The 21,053-nt window shown below is 46.0% G+C and overlaps 2 protein-coding genes across 3 annotated transcripts; both read right to left on the bottom strand.

The window, feature by feature from the left end:
* Positions 1 to 402: 402 nt before the first annotated feature.
* On the bottom strand, positions 403 to 9,111 carry PSMC3 (proteasome 26S subunit, ATPase 3). The gene is made up of 12 exons (XM_068945667.1): positions 8,778 to 9,111; positions 8,577 to 8,657; positions 4,581 to 4,706; positions 3,368 to 3,472; positions 3,174 to 3,236; positions 2,509 to 2,646; positions 2,236 to 2,379; positions 1,897 to 2,045; positions 1,303 to 1,399; positions 1,009 to 1,154; positions 749 to 830; positions 403 to 625 (listed from the first exon to the last, which is right to left on the bottom strand). The coding sequence occupies exons 1-12, from the start codon at positions 8,802 to 8,804 to the stop codon at positions 515 to 517; spliced, it is 1,269 nt and encodes a 422-aa protein (XP_068801768.1). The 5' UTR covers positions 8,805 to 9,111; the 3' UTR covers positions 403 to 514.
* A 215-nt stretch (positions 9,112 to 9,326) lies between these two features.
* Positions 9,327 to 20,261, bottom strand: RAPSN (receptor associated protein of the synapse). 2 transcript variants are annotated; one of them, XM_068945665.1, is made up of 8 exons: positions 18,231 to 20,261; positions 15,364 to 15,702; positions 14,480 to 14,638; positions 14,028 to 14,126; positions 13,808 to 13,930; positions 11,048 to 11,101; positions 10,189 to 10,388; positions 9,327 to 9,449 (listed from the first exon to the last, which is right to left on the bottom strand). In XM_068945665.1, exons 1-8 carry the CDS (start codon positions 18,444 to 18,446, stop codon positions 9,377 to 9,379), a joined length of 1,263 nt encoding a protein of 420 aa, XP_068801766.1. In that variant the 5' UTR covers positions 18,447 to 20,261; the 3' UTR covers positions 9,327 to 9,376. The 2 variants fall into 2 exon arrangements, with proteins under 2 accessions (XP_068801766.1, XP_068801767.1); XM_068945666.1 differs by lacking the exon at positions 18,231 to 20,261 and adding an exon at positions 16,617 to 16,644.
* Between the last annotated feature and the right edge of the window lie 792 nt (positions 20,262 to 21,053).

Raw genomic sequence — 21,053 nt, 5'->3', positions numbered from 1 at the left:
AGAGAGCTCGCATACATTTATCAACTATAGTGTTAAAGCATCCAGAGTGAAGCTTAGATAACAAAGTTAAAACACCATTCACGTGTGAATGTTGTTCACCTCTCCCTTGCAAAACGACTGTTCAGAAGTTGGTAAGAAAGACCCTTGTTGTAGTCTGTACGCTGGCTGCACAGGTGGAAAGAGAGGATTCTGGCTGAGCTACAGCTAGTCTACTCCAAAGCACGCTTACTGCAGCGTTACCTGTTACTCCTCATCCAGAAGTAGCACAGCAAGATTTAATCCAGTTCTAGCGGGAGGAGGCTCCAAAGGCAGCAGGATGGGCACGAAGGACAGGAGGTTCTCCCCTTCCCTTTGTAGATGGAGAACCACTCAGCAACAGCAATAGCCCCAACACATCAAGGATTTGTTTTTAGAGGGGAAAAAAAGCTTTATTTTTTCTAGATAGAAAGTAAGTGGTACAGTCCAGTCTTGTCCTGTCCTCTGCCAAGGCCACAACCTTAACTGGGTTAAGTGATCAGGCATAGTATTGCAGATTGGCTTTTTTCTTTGCTTGAACCTCCAGGATTCCTTCCATGTAGTCCTCGTGTGTGAGCTCCGTAGCTCCACGGCGGAGGGCAATCATCCCCTGCCCAATGAGAGCATATTTAGAGAAGGCATGTGAGCACCCAATCAGTTCAAAGCAAGTTACTCCATTTCAGCTTACACATCTCCCTCCTCTCAGTGTTGGCTGCTACAGAGGAAAACTTACCGCTTCAACACACACGGCTTTGCACTGGGCTCCATTGAAATCATCTGTGCAGCGAGCCAGTTCCTCATAATTCACATCAGGGCTGATATGAGTGGGGAGGGGAAAAAGAAGCTTGAGAACATGTAGCCAATAGAAAACAAGGTATGGAGTATCCTTCAATAAATACCCAACAAAACAGAGTGCCTCCCACCCCACAGTCCTGAAGCGCTGGCACCATGCGTCATGAAACGCAGCCCCAAGAGACCATGCCTTCTCTATACCTGACATTCATTTTGCGTGAATGGATCTGCATAATTCTGGCTCTGGCTTCCTCGTTAGGCATTGGGAACTCAATCTTGCGATCTAATCGTCCAGAGCGGAGCAGAGCTGGGTCCAAGATATCAACCCGGTTGGTTGCAGCAATCACCTAGGTAGAAATAGGATCGTCAGTCCGAGGCACCTGGAGTACAGGCCTCTGCTTCCCAGGGATCCTCCATGTTTCTTCCCTGGACATTACTGTGCATCCCCTGCCAGAGACCTCTGGGCCTCAGTAGCATTTTCTGCTAGATCTCCACCTTGACTTGCGTGTTGGGCTGGAAACCATCCAGTTGATTAAGCAGCTCCAGCATGGTCCTCTGCACCTCCCGATCACCAGCCTTCTCACTATCAAACCTGAGGAGGAAACACGGGGGAAAAAAACTATCACCTTCAACCTGACCTCCACCCTGCTCTCATATTTTCACCACATTAAAAAGGCAGAACGACAGCAATTCACACTGCCTGGCTAAGCGCTTCCAATGCCTCCTTGAAGCTACAGCAAGTCTTACGCTGGTGAGAGACTAGAATAACTGTCAGCAGCATCAAAGTCCCATTATGTCTTTAGTGCTAAACAGGACTAACGTTGTCCGGGCCCAAATAGTATATGAGGGTAAATACCTCCATGTGCCTGATGCAGTTACCAGATGTGTACTGCAGAGGACCATCAGATGGCTCCCCAGTAGCATTGCGTTTCACTCAACAGCTCAGGGAGTGTGGCAACTGCTGTCATCATTGTTTTTGTCTTGTGTCTCTGACCAGGCCATGCATTAAGCTAGGCTTACCTCACAAACCCAGGCAAAGGAGACTGCTAGGCGGCTCCCAAGAGCTTCACAACATGGCCCGTACCTCACCTTTTAGTGCCAATGGCATCCAGCTCGTCAATAAAGATGATGGAAGGAGCTTTTTCCTTGGCTAGAGCAAAAGCATCTCGTACCAGCTTAGCTCCATCGCCAATGAACATCTGCACAAGCTGTGGACCAGCAAGCTTCAGGAATGTAGCCTAGGAAGTGGAAGAGAAAATCCTATACCTAGTTTCTCGCTACTATTAGTGTTGAACATTACAAAAAGCTCATAAAACAAACAAACAATCATCATAGCTTTAGTTTAGATGTATAACCCCTTATCCCTTGGAGGCATTCTTTTTCAGCAGCTATTCTACAGGAACATATGCTTTCAACGTTTCCTCTTACCTTAGTCTGGGCGGCACACGCTCGAGCTAAAAGTGTCTTCCCTGTTCCTGGAGGCCCATACATAAGCACTCCTTTGGGTGGCTGTATACCCAAATTTTCAAACTTCTCCTTATGATTCATTGGAAGGACAATGGCCTCCACAAGCTACAGCAAAAGAAACATATTAAGCCATAAAACCATCCTACTACCACAAATCCAGGCTGCCTCAATTACAAGCTGAAGCTCAAAGACTGCTGCCCGCAGTCATACTGCAAACTAAATGTAAATTATCACCTCCTGGATTTGTTTATCCAGCCCTCCAATGTCACTGTACTGCTCTGTGGGTCTTTCATCCACCTCCATGGCTTTCACCCGTGAGTCGTATTCCGTAGGCAGGGTCTCCAGGATCAAGTAAGAGTCTTTGTTTACTCCCTGTAAACATAAGTTCACCAGTTTTGCTTAAAAAACTGTAGCAAAAAGTTAAAAAGAACTTCTTAAAAACTTTCTTCTTAAAAGCTTTAGGCCCTTTAGACAGCACTTGTTAACAAACATGCAACCAAAGATGATTCACTAGACCTCCAGGAGCTCCAGCACTCTAATAGCAGCTTTAACACTGACGTTCATCAAATCACCACAGCTTGGCAGAATGGTCAACACTACAGCTAATCTAGCACATTTTAAAAGGAAGGGGCCTGATTTATTTATGACACAAAAGATTGCTTTTTAAAGAGCGCACTACGCAGATGCCTGAATTTTAGTCACCTACCTGTCTGTTTAACCCTCCCCCCTCCCCAATGCTATTTTTTTAATGCTAAAAATATTATGGAATCCTTAATCTTTATATATCAAAATTTTAATAAAGAAAGGATCTCAGAGAAATCTGCGCAGACTGTCTCCTTTCAAAAGGAAGAGACACATATGATCACATCATATCTAACAGTCAAAACAGCATCACTCACCACTAGGTCTCCAGGCTTCAATTTCTCCGCATCAACCAGTCCGATAACAGGCAGGAAATATGTCTATAAGAAAGGAATCAAATTAAGTAAAACCAAGGGGAAAAAAAAAAAAAAAAAAAAAACGAGTAAAAAGCCGTACTAGGATGGGGCCCTTTTCAGCACTCCTCACACCTAACTGTGCACAAGAGTCTTACCTGGCGAGTAGAGGTCTTGATCACAGCACACTTGCCCTTTCTCTGGGAATCCAGGTCAATGTTTGCTCCATCCTCCTCCTGGTCATTGGGGTCAACATCCAGTAGCTGAAAACCAGAGTGAGAGATTCCATTATAATATAACCAGACAAGCGTGGCCATCCTAGGATTAACACTTCTAAATTACATACAGTAGGAAAAATAAAACTTTCCATCATCCTTCAGCAGTAAAAATTTGAGAGCACCAAAGTACTCCTATAAAAATTAATTTCTTCCTTTCCTCATCAAGCAGCAGCACAATAGCACACAGAAAGACACTATAAGGTCCCGGAAAACAAAGCAGTAGCTACAGGCACCAACTTCTCTTCTGTTTATAGCAGTTCACATTAAGCCCTAAGTTCATTAAGTTCTAAAACACTGGAACAAACCAACTCTCCCCTACTTTTTTTTTAGAAATAAAACTGTTAGCGTTTTTAAGCAGATCAGTAAAAGTACTGAATTACAAAAGGAATGTGATGTAATGCCTGGCCCTTCTAAAGGCTTTTACAAAGTTATCCTAACTAGCTTCATATAACGAACAAAGCAGGTACAAGATGTTGTAAGTAAGTAGCTAAGGGACAGGAACTCCTGCATTCATGCAACTTGGCTAGTAACGTACATGCACATCAGCTGAGTCAGTAGTGAGTGCACCATAATGCCTATTAAAAGGAAAGCATTCTACAGGTTGTAAATTCCAACCCATATTTTTCTCTTTCTACCTTGTTCATGCCTCAGACTTTTTTAATGAGGTTTCTCTTAGCTACTGCTACTTGGACTGCAGAAGTCCTCCTCATGCAAAACTGGGAATAGTTTACAGTTTTTTAAGTATCAGAGCCATCACTTTTCATTTTACTGTGTCACAAGTTTCAGAAAGTATGTGCCAAATTACACATGCCTAAGTCCGCACTAAGTGGACTCTGATAGCTGGGTTTTGTACAGGTGTAGAATAGCTAATACACGCCTAAGGAATGACCCAGGTAAGAAGATGGCAAGTGACAAGCACTTCTGGGTCACAAACAAAACCAACTCAAAAATCTAGAAGTCCTCACTCCAGAATCACCAGCAGTTTGAGAAGACACCATGTTTCAAACTGCGGATGCACCCCCCTGCCCTCCCCTCTCCAGATATAAGTTTTCCACACTTTTAGCATTGCTCCAGAAACGCACACCTCTCTCACCTCAATAACATTAGAAACAAGGTACGGCAGAGTTTTGTTCACTTTGATCTTCTCACTGTTCTCTTTGATCTTATCTTTCATGGCCTGAAGCTCATGGGTCACTCTCAGCACTTCACTCTTCATGATCTGGAATCAGCATGCATAAGAAAGATAGGAATACTGTCAGGCGATTAAGGCAACATAAGCCTGACGTTATTCTCAAAGTGTAACAATTATAAAAAAAAAAAAAAAAGTGAGTCTGAGGAGACAGCGGAGAGAGAAAGGGAAAACTAATTTAAAAAGAGGAAAAGCCAGCAAATTACCCCAACCTGGCTAGGAATCAAGGCTATGCAGACCATTCTGGTCTCCAATTAATGAATACCCCTAAGTAATTTCTTCCCAGTGTCACTGGATAATCTTAAGACTGCTTGGGAACTTGAATTCTTTGTGTGGAAGCGGGAGCCTAAGACATGCTTCATGAAAAACTACTATCAGATGTTACTCAGTATGTTCATATCATGCAGTCACAAAATCCCCAATTCCTGAAAATCAAACCTTTGAACAACAGTATTGTAGCCAAAATAACCTACAAATATAAGCGAAGCAGCTGGAGGCAGCAGACAAGCTTTTAGGCATAGGAAAATGATGCTGGACCATTTCTGATTTGTCCTTTTTCATTTGTCACATGCCTGTCATTTTCCATCTGCGGAACAAATGAATCCTGAGCTGCTTGCAACACCAGCACTGCCTCTAACATGAGACCTCTTCTTTGCAGCTCAGAGTGATACCCAGTGCAGCAGCACTGGGATGAAGAGGCCACAATTTCCACAACTGAGCAATTACCAACTCTACCAGTTGAAAATTCCCATATCGCTTTACCCAGCTGCTCCTTCCCGCCTCTGTGCTGCCACGTGCTATGCTCTAAGTTCTAACAATGCATCAGCTTAGGAAGTTGCAATGTGACCTAGATAAGGCAACTGATTGTTTTATATAGGTAGATAGATACACACGCATATATATATGCATATATATATATATATGAATATGTATATGTATGTGTGTGTGTGTGTGTGTATATATATATGCATGCATATGCATACACGCATTTGAAAGTTGTTTTTGTCTGGGTTTATAGAAAAACAAACAATTGTGTGCCGGAACACTAAGCAGATGACTTGCAAATAGCATAGGAACAAACAGTCAGGAACGCTTTAAACAGAAAATTATCACTGTAAGGTAGCAAAGTAAGCTGAAAGCACGAACAGGTAGAACGGCAGAATTAAGGCTTATGTCTACTGACAGCAGCAGGACTACCAGCACCTTTGCCATTGCAATGAGATATATCACCACTGCCTCCAACTGAACAGAGAGAAACTGAGATGACAGTTTTTTAGAGCAGTTACGTTCTACAGGAACGCATGTATCAAGACTTACGTAAGAGAAGCAAACCATATCAACTGCTTCAGTACGGGAAAATACATTTTGTTCTCCTTGAAACAAAACACTCAACATTGGAATAACATCCATTACTTATCACCCAAACAGAAGATAGCTAGATCCTAAGGAAAACAATGGAATATAGGCTCATAGGATAATTCAGGTTGGAAGGGACCTCAGGAGGCCTCTTGTCCAACCTCCCACCCAAAGCAAGGTCAGCTATGAGGTCAGCCCAGGTTGCTCAGGGCTCTCTACTCAGTCAGATCTTGAAAACCTCCAAGGATGGAGACTGCACAACCTCTCTGGGCAACCTCATCCACTGCTTCACCGTGAAAAAGGTTGTTCTCATATCCAGTTGCAACCCTCTCTTGTTTTAATTTATGACCGTTAATTTGTAGTTTCACTTAACCTTGCCCTTCCCTAGCATATCAAACTTTACTATATAAAAAAAGAAAAAGCGTACTGAGAGCATCACAGAGAACTCAAATTTCTTACATCTCTATGTAATTTTCACTTTTCTAATGTTTTTGCCACAACCAGAAGGAAAAAAAGTTAGAACAAACAATAGTTCTGTGATCACCATCCAGCAGTACATTTAGATACAAGACTAACGTACCTAATACAGGCGTTTCACAGGGCTATCTGGCTGACACCAGCATACGTTTTGCCTCCTTTCTTGGTTCATACCATACAGTTTGAAAACACACTGTGAGACTCACAGAAGTGACTGTAATACCAAATGGTCTCAGAAAAACTGGCTGCAGCTGAATTAGCTTATATGACTCAATTCAATGGGAAATGCACCTTTCCTAAAAACCTATCTTCTTCAAACTTTTTGTGCTTAAGCATAATACTGTACTGTAACACATAACTATCCATAGGACAGAACTGTTATAAGGAACAAATACAAAATCTATTACATAAAAACACAGAAATCCAGAAATCTGATTTGAAGTAGCCTGCGAAACTTCCAAGGAAAACTGCAGGCAACTGTTAAACAACAAGGGAAGGCGTCAATAAATATTTCTGCCACCTCGATTATAATGCTGTTACTATGAAACGGAGGCTACTTATATGCCTTACTCTACTCTACAGTTTAAAAATAAGACACGTTTAACTTTGCTGTCTTCAAAGTATAATAAAGTATGTTTAAAAATTATAATTGCTTGTAGAGTCTGTGACAGTAGGAAAAAGCTACCCTGTAAAATTTATAAAACCCCTTATCTCAACATTGATAACATCGGGCAATAGAGACAAGCTTCTACTGAAGTTGCAAGCGCTCTTCTATGTGGAATGGATCTGTCTTGGGACAATTCTACCCTGGGGTCTGTCCTGCTTACCACCTTTATCAGTGAGCTAGAGGAGGCAACATAGCGCTCTCTCATCATGTTTGCAGATGACGCCAAATTGGGGTGAACGACCTGTACGCTCAAGGGCAAGAACGGCCTTCAGAGGGATCTTGACGGGGTGGAGCTACAGGCCTACAGGAACCTTACAGAAGTCATCAAGGACAAATGCAAAGGTCTGCACCTGGGAAGGAAAAGCACCTTGCAATAGTACAGGCCGGAGACTGGCTGGGGAGCAGCCCTGCTGAAAGGGGCCTGGGGCTCCAGGTGGCCAGCCAGGAGAACATGGGCTAGCAGTGTGCCCTGGCAGGCCAACAGCATCCCAGGCTGTACTAACAGGAGGACAGCCAGTATATAGAGAGAAGCAATTACAGTTCTCTACTCAATACCTGTTAGACTGTATCTAGAGCGCAGTCCAGTTTTGGGCTGCCCCAAGGCATGAAAGAGATCGATAAATTGGAGTGAGCTCAGCACAGGGCCACCAAGACGGCCAAAGGGCTGGAGCACAGGCCAGGTGAGGAGAGGCTTAGGGAACTGGACTTGTTCAGCTTGGAGAAGAGAAGGCTTCAGGGGGACCTGGCAGCAGCCTGCCAGTACCTACAGGAAGATATCGAGAAGACTTTTCCCAAGAGTAGGATAAGAGACAATAGATATATATAGAAACAAGAAAGGTTCAGGCTGAATACAAGGCAAGTCTTTTTCCTCATGAGGAGAATAAAGCAGTGAAACAGGTTGTCCAGAGAAGCTATACGGTCGCTGTCCATGAAGGCTTTCAAGACCCAACTGGATAAAGCTGTGAGCAACCTGGCTCATGACAGATCCTGCTCTGAACAGGAGTTGGACCAGAACCCACTTGAGCTCCCTTCCACCCTGATTTATTCTATGATCCTACCTGTCCCTGGCCATGGGACAGGTTCTCCCCTTCTCTGTGTCCGCAAGAGCTGGGGACTCGCAGACCCTTCTCTGAAGCATCCAAGCTACTGCGGCCCTGAAGAACAACTGTCCTCTCGGCTTCCTCAGCTCCTCTCACGCTCACGCATTTCCCCCTGCTGCGCTCACGACTGACCGTTCCTCGGTCCGCTCTTCCCCGCTTAATTAACCGCCTCTCCTTTACCTTTATCCTCGTCCCTGTGACCCGGGCTAAGCCCCCAGGGAAGGCTCCCCCCTCCGCCAAAAGCACCGGGCCCCCCCGCCCCCCTCCGCGGCGCGCGGGGCGGCCGTTGGCCGCGCTCACCTTGATCTCGCTGTCGAGGAGGCGCGTGCGCTGCACGATCTCCTCCGTGGACATCTTCAGCACCTCCTCGCCGACGCCATCCTGCCGGAGGCACAAAGGCGGCGTCACGCGCGGCCAGGCCCACGCCACGGCCCCGGCCCCGGCCCCCACCTCGCGTCCCGACCCGGCCCCAGACCCAGCGCCGCGGCCCCGGCCCCTCACCTCGGACTCGTCCCACACCGACGCCATCTTTCCCGAGCGAGCAAGCCAACAGGGTGCCGCGAGTCGGGCGGCAGATTCCGCGCTGCCCGCGCCGGGCGCCGAGCGCAGGCCACGAAGCGACGAGGCGGGCTAGGGCCTTCCTCGTCCTCTTTTCTTCCCCGGCGCCCCTGGCCCGGCCCCGGCCCCGCCGCCCCCCAGGCCGAGGACTCGGCCCTGCCGAATCTGCCGACGAGGGGGAACCGCCGGCGGGTCACGTGTCGGCGGCCAAATCTGCTGAGTGATGGCCCCGCCGCCATCTTGGTGCGGGGCAGGGGCGGAGCCCGCCGCAAGGGCCGCCCCCCCCCCCGCCGGCCGTTGGCCCGGGCCGGGCCGCAGCGCAGCGCAGGCGGACAGGGCGGCATCGCGGCGCGACCGTTTATTACAGTCAGTCCCCGTACAGAGGAGCGCGAGGGGAAGGAGGGAGGGAAGGAGGGGGAGCCCGAGGAAGGGCCCCGCGGCCCTCAATCCGCCGGCGCGGGGCCCAGGCGGGGCCGCCGCCGGGCACAGCCCGGGAGGCTCCGGGGCGGGGGGAGGCGGCCGCGGCCCGCCCCGCCGGCGGCTCACACGTAGCCGGGCTTCAGCGACGAGCGGCGGCAGTTGGGGCAGCCCCGCGTGCCGTTGGTCTGGAGGCACCTGCAAAGCAAGGAGGTCATTCCGCAGGGGGAAGGGAGGAGTACAACCTCCCCCCGGCCGGCCCCCCCCGGGAGGGTATTGATTACAAAACCCATTTGAAAAGGCCACCCTCAGGCCTGGGCAACGACCTCGTGTCTTTTCCACCCCCACCCCTCTCCAAGAAGCGTTTCAACAAGTTCACCTACGGCGAGGAAACAGCGTTACTTTCCCTTACTGCTGGAAACGCGAGTGGCTGCCTAATCCTAATTCTGGTGTCAGCCTGAGGGTGTATTTTAACTTTCAGGGTTAATTCTTTTGTTATACTCATGTCCTTTCTCTAAAACGATGCATGGGTAACCTATTTCTTCATGACAGCATTACAGAGTGAACACCATATTCAGTTCAGAGACAGAAATGATGGGGTATTCAAGGAAGAAAAATCCAAACCACCCACAGGCCTGTAGAAGTGATTCCCCAAGAGAAATTAAGGGAGATAAGAATCTGTGAATTAGGCAAGGGCATCAGTGGACAATCATTTAGAGAACAGAAGTGGGAGTGGGATGGAAATTCTGGCCAAATCTCATACTTCAAGGCTGTGAGATCCAAGACTCGCTGCAGTGGGATCCTGTGGGGCATGGGTAAGCAGGACAAAGACCTAGGGAGCAGCATGCATAGAGCTGTCCTGCCCTGGGTACGAATATCTCACTTTTCTATGACTAATGTCATGTCAAGGACCCCTCCTGTAGTTCCAGCTCATTACTTTAAATGGAAGAAGTGGGAGCAAGGCAGTGCCTGGAGCTGGTTGTTCTTCTCCCCAATGGACTCTCCACACATGCCACAGTACAGCTCCATCTCCTCCACACATTCGTGGAACTTCACTACATGGTCGCGCAACTCTCGCTGCTGCCCCTTTGTGCGATAGATCCTTTCACACAGGCAGTGGAGCTTCAGCAGGCCAAGCTGCGCATAAAGGGCAGAAACAGAAGAGAAGTGAATGACAAGGTGAAGACGGACCTTGCGGGAGGAGTAGAGAGCGCTACCACAAGTCTCCTACAGCCCCAACAGCCAGCTAGAGAACCATCAGCATAGAAAGCTGCCCAAGGGACAAGATCAGTCATAAAGACATTTAGTATCTGAGCACTTCCTGTCATTAACCTCTCTTCTCTCTATCACACAAGGGGATTCCACATTTGAGGCACTCTGCAGCTTTTTCATCAAGGTGGTATTCCTCAGCCACCCCTGAGAAACACAGCACTTCACTCCCCTCTGCTTCCAACCAGCACACAGTTCAACTGCTGCTCAGGCCAATGATACTTTTCAAGGAAGAGACCCCTAATCCTCTAGCTCTCTGGTTGTTCCATGCCCCGTTTCTACTGCTCCCATTCCCATTTGTTTATCCCACTTTGACTCCTCCCTCACTTTTCAGACTTGCACACTGATCATCACCTGTGCAACTCCTCACAACTAAACAGTTCACAATAAAACAAGTCCCAAGCACCAACTGGTTAATATGGACAGGGTGACAAGCAATAACAAGTCTGAATACCTTAACACTTGTCTTCTCAAGTTGCCCGAGAGAAGGATACAGACACTGCTGAAGAGAAGCTATGGGATCCTACCTTGTTCCCTAGTCCCTCTGCCAGCTCCTGCGCCTTTTCAATGCTTTCTAGAGCCTGTGAATGGAGAGCACACATTATCAATTCTCAGTCTGATATATCAAAAACAAACTTGTATGAATAGCATGATGGGACTCAGAAGGAAGAGGTACAGAATGGCATTGGGATAAACAAGCATCCCTGCAGCTCTGGAGACCTAAGATAGCTCTCTGGCAGATATTCTGCCACCCAAGCTCATCCATAAGAAAAGCTTGCTTTCTGAAAGATCACAAATCTTTCACAAAATAGACCTACATTTCTCTTCCAGCCACACAACACAAAGTCAGGGTATGACGTTGGCAGAGGCTGGTGTTTCCAAGCAGGGAGGATACAGACTTATTTAAACTCAACTGCACGTGGTCATCAGGGTTGGGATGAAGCACAAGCAAAGCAAACATTGTTCCCTTCCCACCCTACATGCTCAGCAACCTTCGGGCAACTTCAGTTCCAATTTCACTTGTACAAGAGGGGAAGGAAAGGGATCAGAACTACCAACACACCATGTCCTTCTATTTTGTGCTACTATCCATATGCCCACTTTGTCCTACTTACGCACAGTGTGATGTAGGACTGTGTTGCTATCAGTCTTTTTGAATCTGAAGGAAAAGTATTTGGTGTAGCAGCTGTTACACCAAATGAGTCCCTACTTTCCCCTAGGCATGACAGTATTTCTTACTGTTTTGATAATCAGTCTCTGCTTTCCAGAGCTATTGAGACCTGCTTCAGGTTTGTCTGAGGGGAAGAAGTTGTTTGCCCTGTGACACAGTCTTTTCAGGAGGTACATGATAAAATTTCCACCCTGTAATGTGGCATTACTACTATACTGGGAGAGGAGGACCAGATGAGATGAAAGAACGTGCTTTGAATGCAGAGGAGATGGCATTAGACCTGTGATGGCAGCAACAGCCTGGGATAAGGAATTTACAGAACAAGAAAGCAGGAACTGAAAGGTAGAGGACAGAACAGAACTGAGAGCTGTGGCAGGGAAGAGCGACTGTGTACTGGAAACCTTGAAATTAAAGGTTGGGAATAGGATCAAAGTGATCCAAGAAGCAAACGGGGTTGGGGGAGAGATGCTGAGAAGTCCAGGGCATGGTTTTTCTGAGACAAGAAAGTGAGGACTGCGCAGAGTTTGGGTCTGCGCAGAGAGGCTGTGAGAGGAGACTGGGAGGAACTGGGATGGTATTGACTACACAAACTAAAAGGAACTGAAGGAAATTGGGACTAGCTGGCCAAGGAGACTAGGAAGGTGTAGGAGGCTAGGACAAGAATGGGGAATCTGCAAGTGGAAAGCTAGCAAACTGCTTTATTCGGTAACTAATATTGGGGTGAGTAGCTTGAGAAATGGAAATTGGGCCTGGCAAGGTGAGGAACAGGCTTGGGCATTGCTTAGGGCTGTGACATTTGAGGAGGTTACATTTGCAACAGTGTAAGAGTCCTTGGCCACCAGGGCGGACTTCCCTCCGATGCCTGGACAGAACCCGAGATTCATCTGCTCATTCCCTTCTTTTATGGGCTTTGGTGAGATTAGGACTCTCTGCAAAGCCCTCACCAGGCTCTCACAGATGACAATTGTTTGTGATATCTGAGGCTGGCAATGGCCAGAGATGGGATAAGTGGACCTAGGAGGTAGGTGAGCGCTCCGAGATGGTACCGAATATTCTCTTATTTAGAAATCTACCTGCTGCGTCTTGCCCCATTGTTTTGAATATTAGATACGAGGCTGGGAAGAAATTCCACTAAGCAAAATGTCTAAGTCCACAGTTTCTTCTTCCATAGCAAATCTCGTGTTTACTTGCTAGGATTCTGAAGTTTTATCTCACCCAACTGATTCCCTGTTGTAGGGCACTCAGATGCTGGCAGCACTTTGAGTTTGTCTTTTCTGACAGGCACATGCTTGATTTTCTGCTAACTGAGATGCTTTGTTTTACTAAAATTCTTTGTGTCTAATGTAAGTGATAAGAGTTAAACTCCCATGCATCGGTGCCCAAAACGGTATCCTGATGTGGCATCATTCCAGGCTGCTCACTGGTAGGCTCAAGGCTAACTTTTGAGCATCTCATTCTGCAGCCCCCAGTAACGTCCCTGCAGTACAATCTGCTGCTTCTAGAGCTATCTAGAGTTTTAAGACACTCAGACACTGCCTAAAGCATTTTCAAAATAAGTAACTTCACCCCTTTGTACTATATCGACCTGTTGCCTATTCCCCAATGATTTTCTGTTCTCATTTCTGTTTTACATCACAGTTTATAGGCCTGTGAAGTTTCTCGAGGAATTTGATGCCACGTCTCTTTGCAAAGCACGTGGTGGAGCTGTAGAGCTGTCTTATCATCATTATCACGATAATGAGCTTAGTTATTTAGCTAAAAGGTAGGCAGTGGAATCTGTTTCAGAGCATAAGCTGATTGTCTACAACTGCAGGAGGAGACTTCCTTCCTCTCATTACTGGTTTCTCAGTGTAGTGTTTAAAGCCTTCAGGACTGACTAATGACACAGGTCTGTAAGTTACCAGGCTGACCCAGGACGGGATGTTCATCCTGTTAGTAACAGATTCCTTGCTGAGAGGGACCATTCAGAGAAATGTCACTGTGTAAGTAACAGACTGCGTTGGTAGAACAAAGGGGTACAGGTCTCTACTGTACTTTGATGGGCATGCAGCTCAGAAAGAGACTGCATGCCCTAGTCCTGTCCTACAAACTCCTGTCGAAGCAGCTTGTAACTGACCTTGTCCAGCTCCTTCCGGATCATCCAGCATTTAGCGACTCCTAGCAGCACCTGGATCTGTCCCAGGCGGTTTCCAATCTCTGTCATGATGCTTATGGAGGAATCATACCGAGGAAAGGCTGTCTGCAGAAGCAGGGAGGAAAACACACGTTTTGCCAGGGCCTGCTTTTTATACCTCCTTGCCATCCCCTGTGCCCTTCCTGGCAGGAAGGGGCTGTACCTGCACATCTTTGCGACTGCGATGGATATCAGCAAAGCAGAGCAGACAAAGCGCCTGCAGAGGCCGGTCACCATGCTGCAGGGCAATCTTCATGGACTCCTGAAATAAAACATCTTTGGTCAGTAAAAGAGCTTGCTCCTGGTCCCGAACAAAGAGGGGCCTGAAGGCTTTAAGCACTGCATCCAGTGAAGGGTCAACTCCAGAGAAATGCTACGGTCTCTTTAATGAAAGTGAAGTCTTGTTCACATGCTCCCAACCAGAGGGCACTTATAGGCCCAAACTTTTCAGACGCCTTGGGCTACTGAAACCACAGCTCTTGGACTGGGGAGCAGCAGGAACATCTAGAGTCAAGTGAGCATGCCATGGTATCCCTCTTCCTCCCAATCTCATCCTCCAGGTAAGATCCCTTTGCAGAGACCTCTGACGGCCCTGCATCTGTGCGCACCCTATACCTCACAGCAGTCCATAGCATCTGCCAAGCGTCCCAGCTTCCGATAGGCCACGGCCATATGGTATTGGCTCATTGCACGGTACTTCAAGCTCCAGCCCTTTCCATAATCATTCACCAGCTCAGCTGCTTTACATGGGAAAAACAAGGCTTTCTCGTAGTCCTGTAAAGCAGACAAGCAGACAGACGGTAGTTAGAGTGAAAGCGAGCAGCTCAAAAAAATGGGTGACCACTGAATATTTTTGATTTATTAACACTGCAACAGCTAGCAGCTTTCTGTACACCTCTCAACCCCCTGCTCTCCTCCTTCTATGTGCCCTAGTCTCAGTATTAACATGCATATCAAACTGTGGAAGGTGGAACTGCCATATGCTGAATTCATGTTATTCAGTGGGTTCAGGGCACTGAGGCAATGACACAGCGACTGACATCTATGCACTACGTTGTAAGCTTTCCACTGCAGGAATGATATACCCTGCTCTGTAACCACAGACTGGAAACGTTCTCTGCTCTTACATCATCTCTGCTTTCAGCATCTACATAGAGCCCTCATGTTTTTCCTATGGTTAGCCACGATATCTCGAGGCTGGTTAGTCGTCGTGGCAGGAAATCGGAAGAAGAATCTTCACCAAATCTTCAGTAAGTAATAGCATAATGCATTTTCATTTTTAAGCATCTTTCTGCATTAGAAGTTTTATTCTAGAAAGAAATCTTATTTTACAATAAGCACGTTAAAACTGTTAAAAACATCCAAAACCCTTCTTGAGTTTCATGAGACTGCAAAATTGAAAAAGCCTTCATCTTTTTTTTTACTCTCTAAAATTTCCACCTTTCCTGAGTCCATGAGACAATCACTGTCCCATCCTCGCTCCCCTTGAATTACCGTACCTTTAGCTGGGCGTAGAAGTTCCCCAGGCTGCAGCAGACGCGACACTCCAGCATCTTGTCATCGTTGTTGTGTGCATAGCGCAAAGCTTTCTCAAAGCACTCCAAAGCCTTCTGGAAGATGCTGAGGCCCAAGAAGGCATTGCCCATGCTGAGGCTCACCTGGCCGTTGAGCTGCAGGCTCACGGTGGTGCCCTGCATGTTCAGGCATGTCTTACAGTACGAGATTGTTTTCTGGAATTCACAGAGCTTCTCATTGCTGCGAGCCAGGTTTAGGTAGCTCTCCGTAAGGTAATCTGGGTCTTCCAGCTCCCGTGCTGTGTCAATCTGTACCACTGCAAACTTTAAGTAGAAAAGAAAGTGTTTATGAAAAGCATATAATTTATCTAAACACAGGTCAGTCATCCACAGAGGGGCACCCTGTCGTGGAGAAGTGGCTCATCTCTGAGCAGGGCACAAAGTCCAGCAGCACGGGACTAAGAAGCAGTGTACAAACTGAGCAGTTATCTGGTGGTTTAAAAGGCATATGAGTAGTCTAGAGAAACCTCTCTCTCTTTCTTTACACAGAGCCTCTTGGGCAAGGAAGATGAACTAGGCTGGCAGTTAATGGAAAAAAGCTGTTAAATGGCCCTGAAGAGAACGTGAGGCAGCAAACATTCGGCACAATCCAGCTCAGTTCTCTTACATTCAAATTAATTTATTTCATTTTCTATGGAATTCTTAAAATATTACATAGAAGTACTCTATGAATAAGGAAATGATAACAAGTAAGCTACTTCATTAATCAATTTTTTACCATCAAATTGCTCTTTAGTTGTTGTGACAGTTTTTGCTCTACAACCACCAGGATTTACTGCATACCGTTTGTTCTCTTAAATGATTCAAAGTCTTCTTATTTAGACTACAAACTCTTCTGGGCAGGGACTCTCTTCTGTGTTTTGTGATGAACCAAGCTCAGTGCTGGGTTGAATTAATACCAGTAGTGATGGTAAATATTTAGCAATTGTCTCAGTATGTTAATCTGTTAGAGATAACAGTTTCATTTACTGATAGCAATTCCCAAGGTCGCCAATTGCTTCCTTTTTTGCACAATGGTACCACACATAGTTTAAGCTGTTAGAACATTTTCCACAAAATCTAAAAAACTAATTGCCTGTGTTTTGGTGTATTTGTTCACTCTTTTCTTAGCACTTTAGGAAAGCTGCTGTGTGGACTCAGTGATATGCATTAACTTATGCTTCCCCACATTCCCTTACCTTTTTAAAAGTCTTCATTACTTCCCGATTGCCACAGCCTCTTTTTCTTGGTATGAAGCAATTTTTTCTTTCCAAAAGAGATTGAGCATCCTAACCCTTCTTAAATCACAGTTAATTTCATATCTCTAATTCACAGACTCCTTCTCTCTCTCTCTCTCTGTCTGTCTCCAACTCTTATTTCCTCTCCCAATGATTTATTGTTTGCTTGTACACTCAGTTTCACTGAAGCCGTTTTTCCTTCCCAACACTGGGAGTAACTGAAATTCACCTACTCTGATCCTGTTTTCTGTTCTCTTCTCGGGTGACAAATGACGGTTTAGGTCTACTGGGCCCACTCCTTCGCCCCTTTCATGTTCCCATGAAGCCATTGATTTTTCCTTCAGGTAGTCACATCTTACCTTTTTGGCTTCTCTCTTCCCTAATCAGTTTGTTTTTCTCTGCTATCACCTAATCCCACATCTTTTCTCAGAATGTTGTTTTTCTTCAAATGTTTTCCAAGTGCATTGATCAATACTCCTCCTTCTTCTTGCATGTAAGTATCTGCTTTGAAGATAGGGCTTTGACACATACATGGGTTTACCAGTAAGACATGCCCCCCACCAAGTTCTAAATGGAGGTCTCTACAACTTTTCAATACGAGACGCGGGTACCCTCTAGACTTTTTTGTGCTGAAGAATTACCAGTCTAGTAAAAGGCAACCAAAAAACACAGGACAAGAATATCAAGGCCCTTTAGTAATACCCTACTTCAGGCTGGAATAGTTTCTTAAGACTGTTGCAACATCTGCTTGTCCTGCCTTCCAGATTCTTGAGTCACCATCTCAAACGTCGCCTGCTACTCTACTCTCTATTCAACTTGTCACTTCTCAGATCCATTCGTCAGCTTCTTTTTGTTTATTTAATCAAATATGTTTATCTTCATGCTCTTGAAGTTTAGCTTCAGCTTCTTTTTGCCGCTCTCTCATCAAGCCTCATATCTTCCTTTCTTCTGTGCTGTCCTGACAATTGGGAACCCCTCTCTGATCTCATCTGTCATGCCCCTCTTGCAACATCTCTCAAAAAAACCCAAACAAAAACATCCTTTTCCCTCTTTCTCCTTTTAATCACCCCAATAGAAAGCAATAATTGTAATAAAAAAACAACATAAGATCTATATTAGATATCAAACAGCAGTTGAACAACAAGATACCAGGCATCTCTCAACACTGCTGCTTGTTCTACAGAATACTCCTGGAAATCTCTTTGTGCAGTGCTGTATTCACTGTAAACATCTTTCAGTGGGGCAGAGGCCCTGTTTTCATATCTGTCTGTGAAGCTAGATCAGATGGTGCATGTACGTGGGGGAATAAATCAATGACAGTCCCCGTGATTAACCGGAGACCCTGATTAACCTGTGAAACCTGAAGGACAAGAGACATTGAAAAGTAGCATTCTGTGTATCTTCGAGCCTGGAACTATTGGTCAACACAGTGATTAAGGCAGCCCACTCTATGTACCAAGCTGGTGGTACATCTTCCTAAATGCAAAATACAAACCCTGATCTCCCGTTCTAATCTCCAGCCACTCTCCACAGCGGGTGTGACACGATGGCATGCATTCATCTCGATTGCCTTACCTTCAGCATATCTTTGTATCTGCCCATCTCTGCATGAGCAGTGATGAGACAACTCAAAACCCGAAACCTGCCAGCAGGATCCGCAGACTTCTCCAAAACCCTCATCCAGACTTGCAGGGCCTTTTCGGTATGATTAGACTGGTAGAGATGGAGTCCTTTCTCTATCTGCTGCTTTGTCTGGTCCTGACCCATCTCCTCTGCATTAAAAAGCCTCATACACTAACCTTTAAGGACAGCACAAAAGAAGTGCCTGAGAGAGAACACAACATAAAACGCCCTAATAGCGGAGGGCAGTTTGCATGCTCAGAAGGCTTGGAGTCATAAAATCCCAGCCATGTCAGGGTGCTGGAGCTGTGGCAGGCAATGACAAGAAGGGCTTGCTCAGCACAGAAGACAGAATCCCAAATCCACTAGGCAAACGTCTTGCTCGCTAAGACTCCATCAGTGCATTCACCTTGCCAATCCCATAAACAAAGAGCAAAAGCATAACAGGGAGAGAAAGAGAAAAATCACCAGCGACAGGAGTGAAACTCAATCTGAGCAGCCACTGCTGGGTTCCCCCGCATTGGCTACAGCTGTGCCTGCCAGTCTGGCTTACGTGGCTCCCAGGAATGCTGGTCAGGCTTCCCAACTCCCAAGGTCACAGCGAGCCAACCGCCTGCCCTGGCCCACTGGTATGCAGCTTATAAATACTCCAGGGAGAGACAATCAGCTGCAGTCACAGGGATGTCTCAGTTGCCTCTTTTTCCTCTTTCTCACTAATCAACCCTCTTTAACGAGCACTGGTAGTGGTGGGCTAGCCTGGGACATAGCAGCCCCAGCTAGGATAGCAGCTTTGGGAACAACATACGTCTTAAAAAGGAGAGAATGAATTGAAGGCTCCAGCAGACACATACGTGCAGTATTATACTTGCGACAGTGTGCCGGCTACCTTGCCAGGCACAAAAGTCAGCCTCCCTTTTGAGGGGCTCGGCAGGCAATATGGACTGTTTTGGTGGTCAAGTTCAGCTCTGTCACAGATTTGCTGCAAATAAGCCACTGACTCCTTAACTTCTCAGGGACAATGAGAGGCTAATCACTGTGAAAACTTGCTTCTGAGGGATGGCTGCTCACTGCCACTGGACATCTGTGATGGTTCTCTGAGAATTTGCAATAGGAGTTGCCAAAGGAACTGCCAAAGTTCTGCACCCGGAACTTGCTGATCTTTTATGACAAATTATAATAATGACCTAAAGCAAAACAAGTTTCTACATCTTCTGACTACAGAAAAGGCTTGTTAGCCCAATCAGAAAATAGCTTTAAAACTTGCCTATGCATCTTTAAAAGAGAGAGAGAGAAAGATGGTAGACTGGTTCCTCCAGGAATCAGGTTTCATACTTCCTTATGCGCTGCATTTTTAATGGACCTTGCCTTGATTGTCTCTGCATTTATTCTGTCCTTTGCAAGAAGATATACTGTACTTGGGAAAGAAAAAAAAAAAAGCCTCACAGAAGTCTAACATTTTTCAGAAATAGAAGTCCCGGGCAGAGGTTTTGGGTTCATTTTTACAGACTAAACAGAGGAAAACAGCAATTCACAGATTTAACAACAGGCCCACATGCAGAAGCAGGCATGTCTCCAGCCACAGCCCTACTTCCACATGAATTCAGTGGTAGCTCTTTCCCAAGCAAAGGTAACAGCTGATGGAATCATCTCACAAGCCACCAGCTGAACCATCCATGCCTGGGTCATGGCTGCTTAAGGCAACACAAATCCAAGGGAATCTTCCTTAGGTAGCATACCTATGAAAAATGGAAGACTGCAAGAGACAAAAGAATAAGGAACCACAAGCTTCCCAGAGGCTTCACATCATAGCATTCATTTTCTTGAGAGACACCATCCACAGTTTTATCCAAAGTTTTCCTAGAAGAGTTTTTAAAATGATACAGAAGTCTTGCTACAATTGGGCTTATTCTCTTTTGTGAGCTTATATCCCCCATCTGTGATATCTATGTTACTTAATTTAGCATTGTTTTTCAGAGAGGTAATCCACTAGAAGATGTTTCAGCATAGCCTCTGTGCCCTTTTGATACTTTGGAAATAGAAACTATCAATAAACCTATAGAAGACTGTGAAGAACAGTAAAGCTTAGGCACAGATAGTTAACGTACAAAGATCATTTCAGCTTACCGTTAACGTTGTTACAGAGGTATTTTAGATTTTAGGGCTTCCATAAAAAGTCTGTCTGAGAGCAAGAAATGGCTCTCCTCCCTGGAGTGATTCTTACACACCCCTCTGGAAGTGGGTGGTGGGATGGGCACAAGAAGCAGAAGACTGATCCTCACTGAAGGCAGTGATAATGGCATGGCGATCAGATTTCTGGATTTGGAGAAACTGAGGTTAGAGGACCAGAGACAGCAGTTGTTGGAGTCAGCTATGTAAAAGAACCAAGGCGGGAGTCAAGAAAGGGGAAACAAAATTGCATCATTCCCTGCCGGGGCAGACTGCTATGCAAAATTACCGTCCGCAAGTAACCCATCAATAACTCAAAATCACCCTGACTGTTTTGGGCCACTTCACCTAGACACTGCTCCCATCAATATTCATTGTCATGCATTTGCTGGTTGGACTGCACGTCCTTGCTTTTGAGTTGCACTTCATTCTCCTATGAGACAGTGCTTAGTCTCTTAGGAATCCACTCACCCACCTACCAGGATGAAAACTTATCCTAGTAAAATAAGGATTAGGAGAATCATCAAGCTCAAATCAAAGAAGAGAAACATACTCTCATATGGAACGTGCCAGTATAAGGCTGCCTAAATAAGGAGGGATAAATGGGTAGAA

This window comes from Struthio camelus, chromosome 5, assembly GCF_040807025.1.
Source record: "Struthio camelus isolate bStrCam1 chromosome 5, bStrCam1.hap1, whole genome shotgun sequence".
In the NCBI taxonomy this organism is placed as follows: domain Eukaryota; kingdom Metazoa; phylum Chordata; class Aves; order Struthioniformes; family Struthionidae; genus Struthio; species Struthio camelus.
This window is presented reverse-complemented; position numbering and strand designations above follow the sequence as displayed.

Coding starts and splice junctions, on each gene's coding strand:
- RAPSN (XM_068945665.1), bottom strand. CDS start 18,446: ATGAGGCTTTTTAATGCAGAGGAGATGGGTCAGGACCAGACAAAGCAG. Junction 14,127..14,479: donor ATGCTATGGACTGCTGTGAG/GTATAGGGTGCG, acceptor GTTTTATTTCAG/GAGTCCATGAAGATTGCCCT. Junction 9,450..10,188: donor TCCCACTTCTTCCATTTAAA/GTAATGAGCTGG, acceptor CTTGCTTTGCAG/GTGCCTCCAGACCAACGGCA.
- PSMC3 (XM_068945667.1), bottom strand. CDS start 8,804: ATGGCGTCGGTGTGGGACGAGTCCGAG. Junction 8,658..8,777: donor CGGTGTGGGACGAGTCCGAG/GTGAGGGGCCGG, acceptor TGCCTCCGGCAG/GATGGCGTCGGCGAGGAGGT. Junction 2,046..2,235: donor CGTGTGCCGCCCAGACTAAG/GTAAGAGGAAAC, acceptor TCCACTTCCTAG/GCTACATTCCTGAAGCTTGC.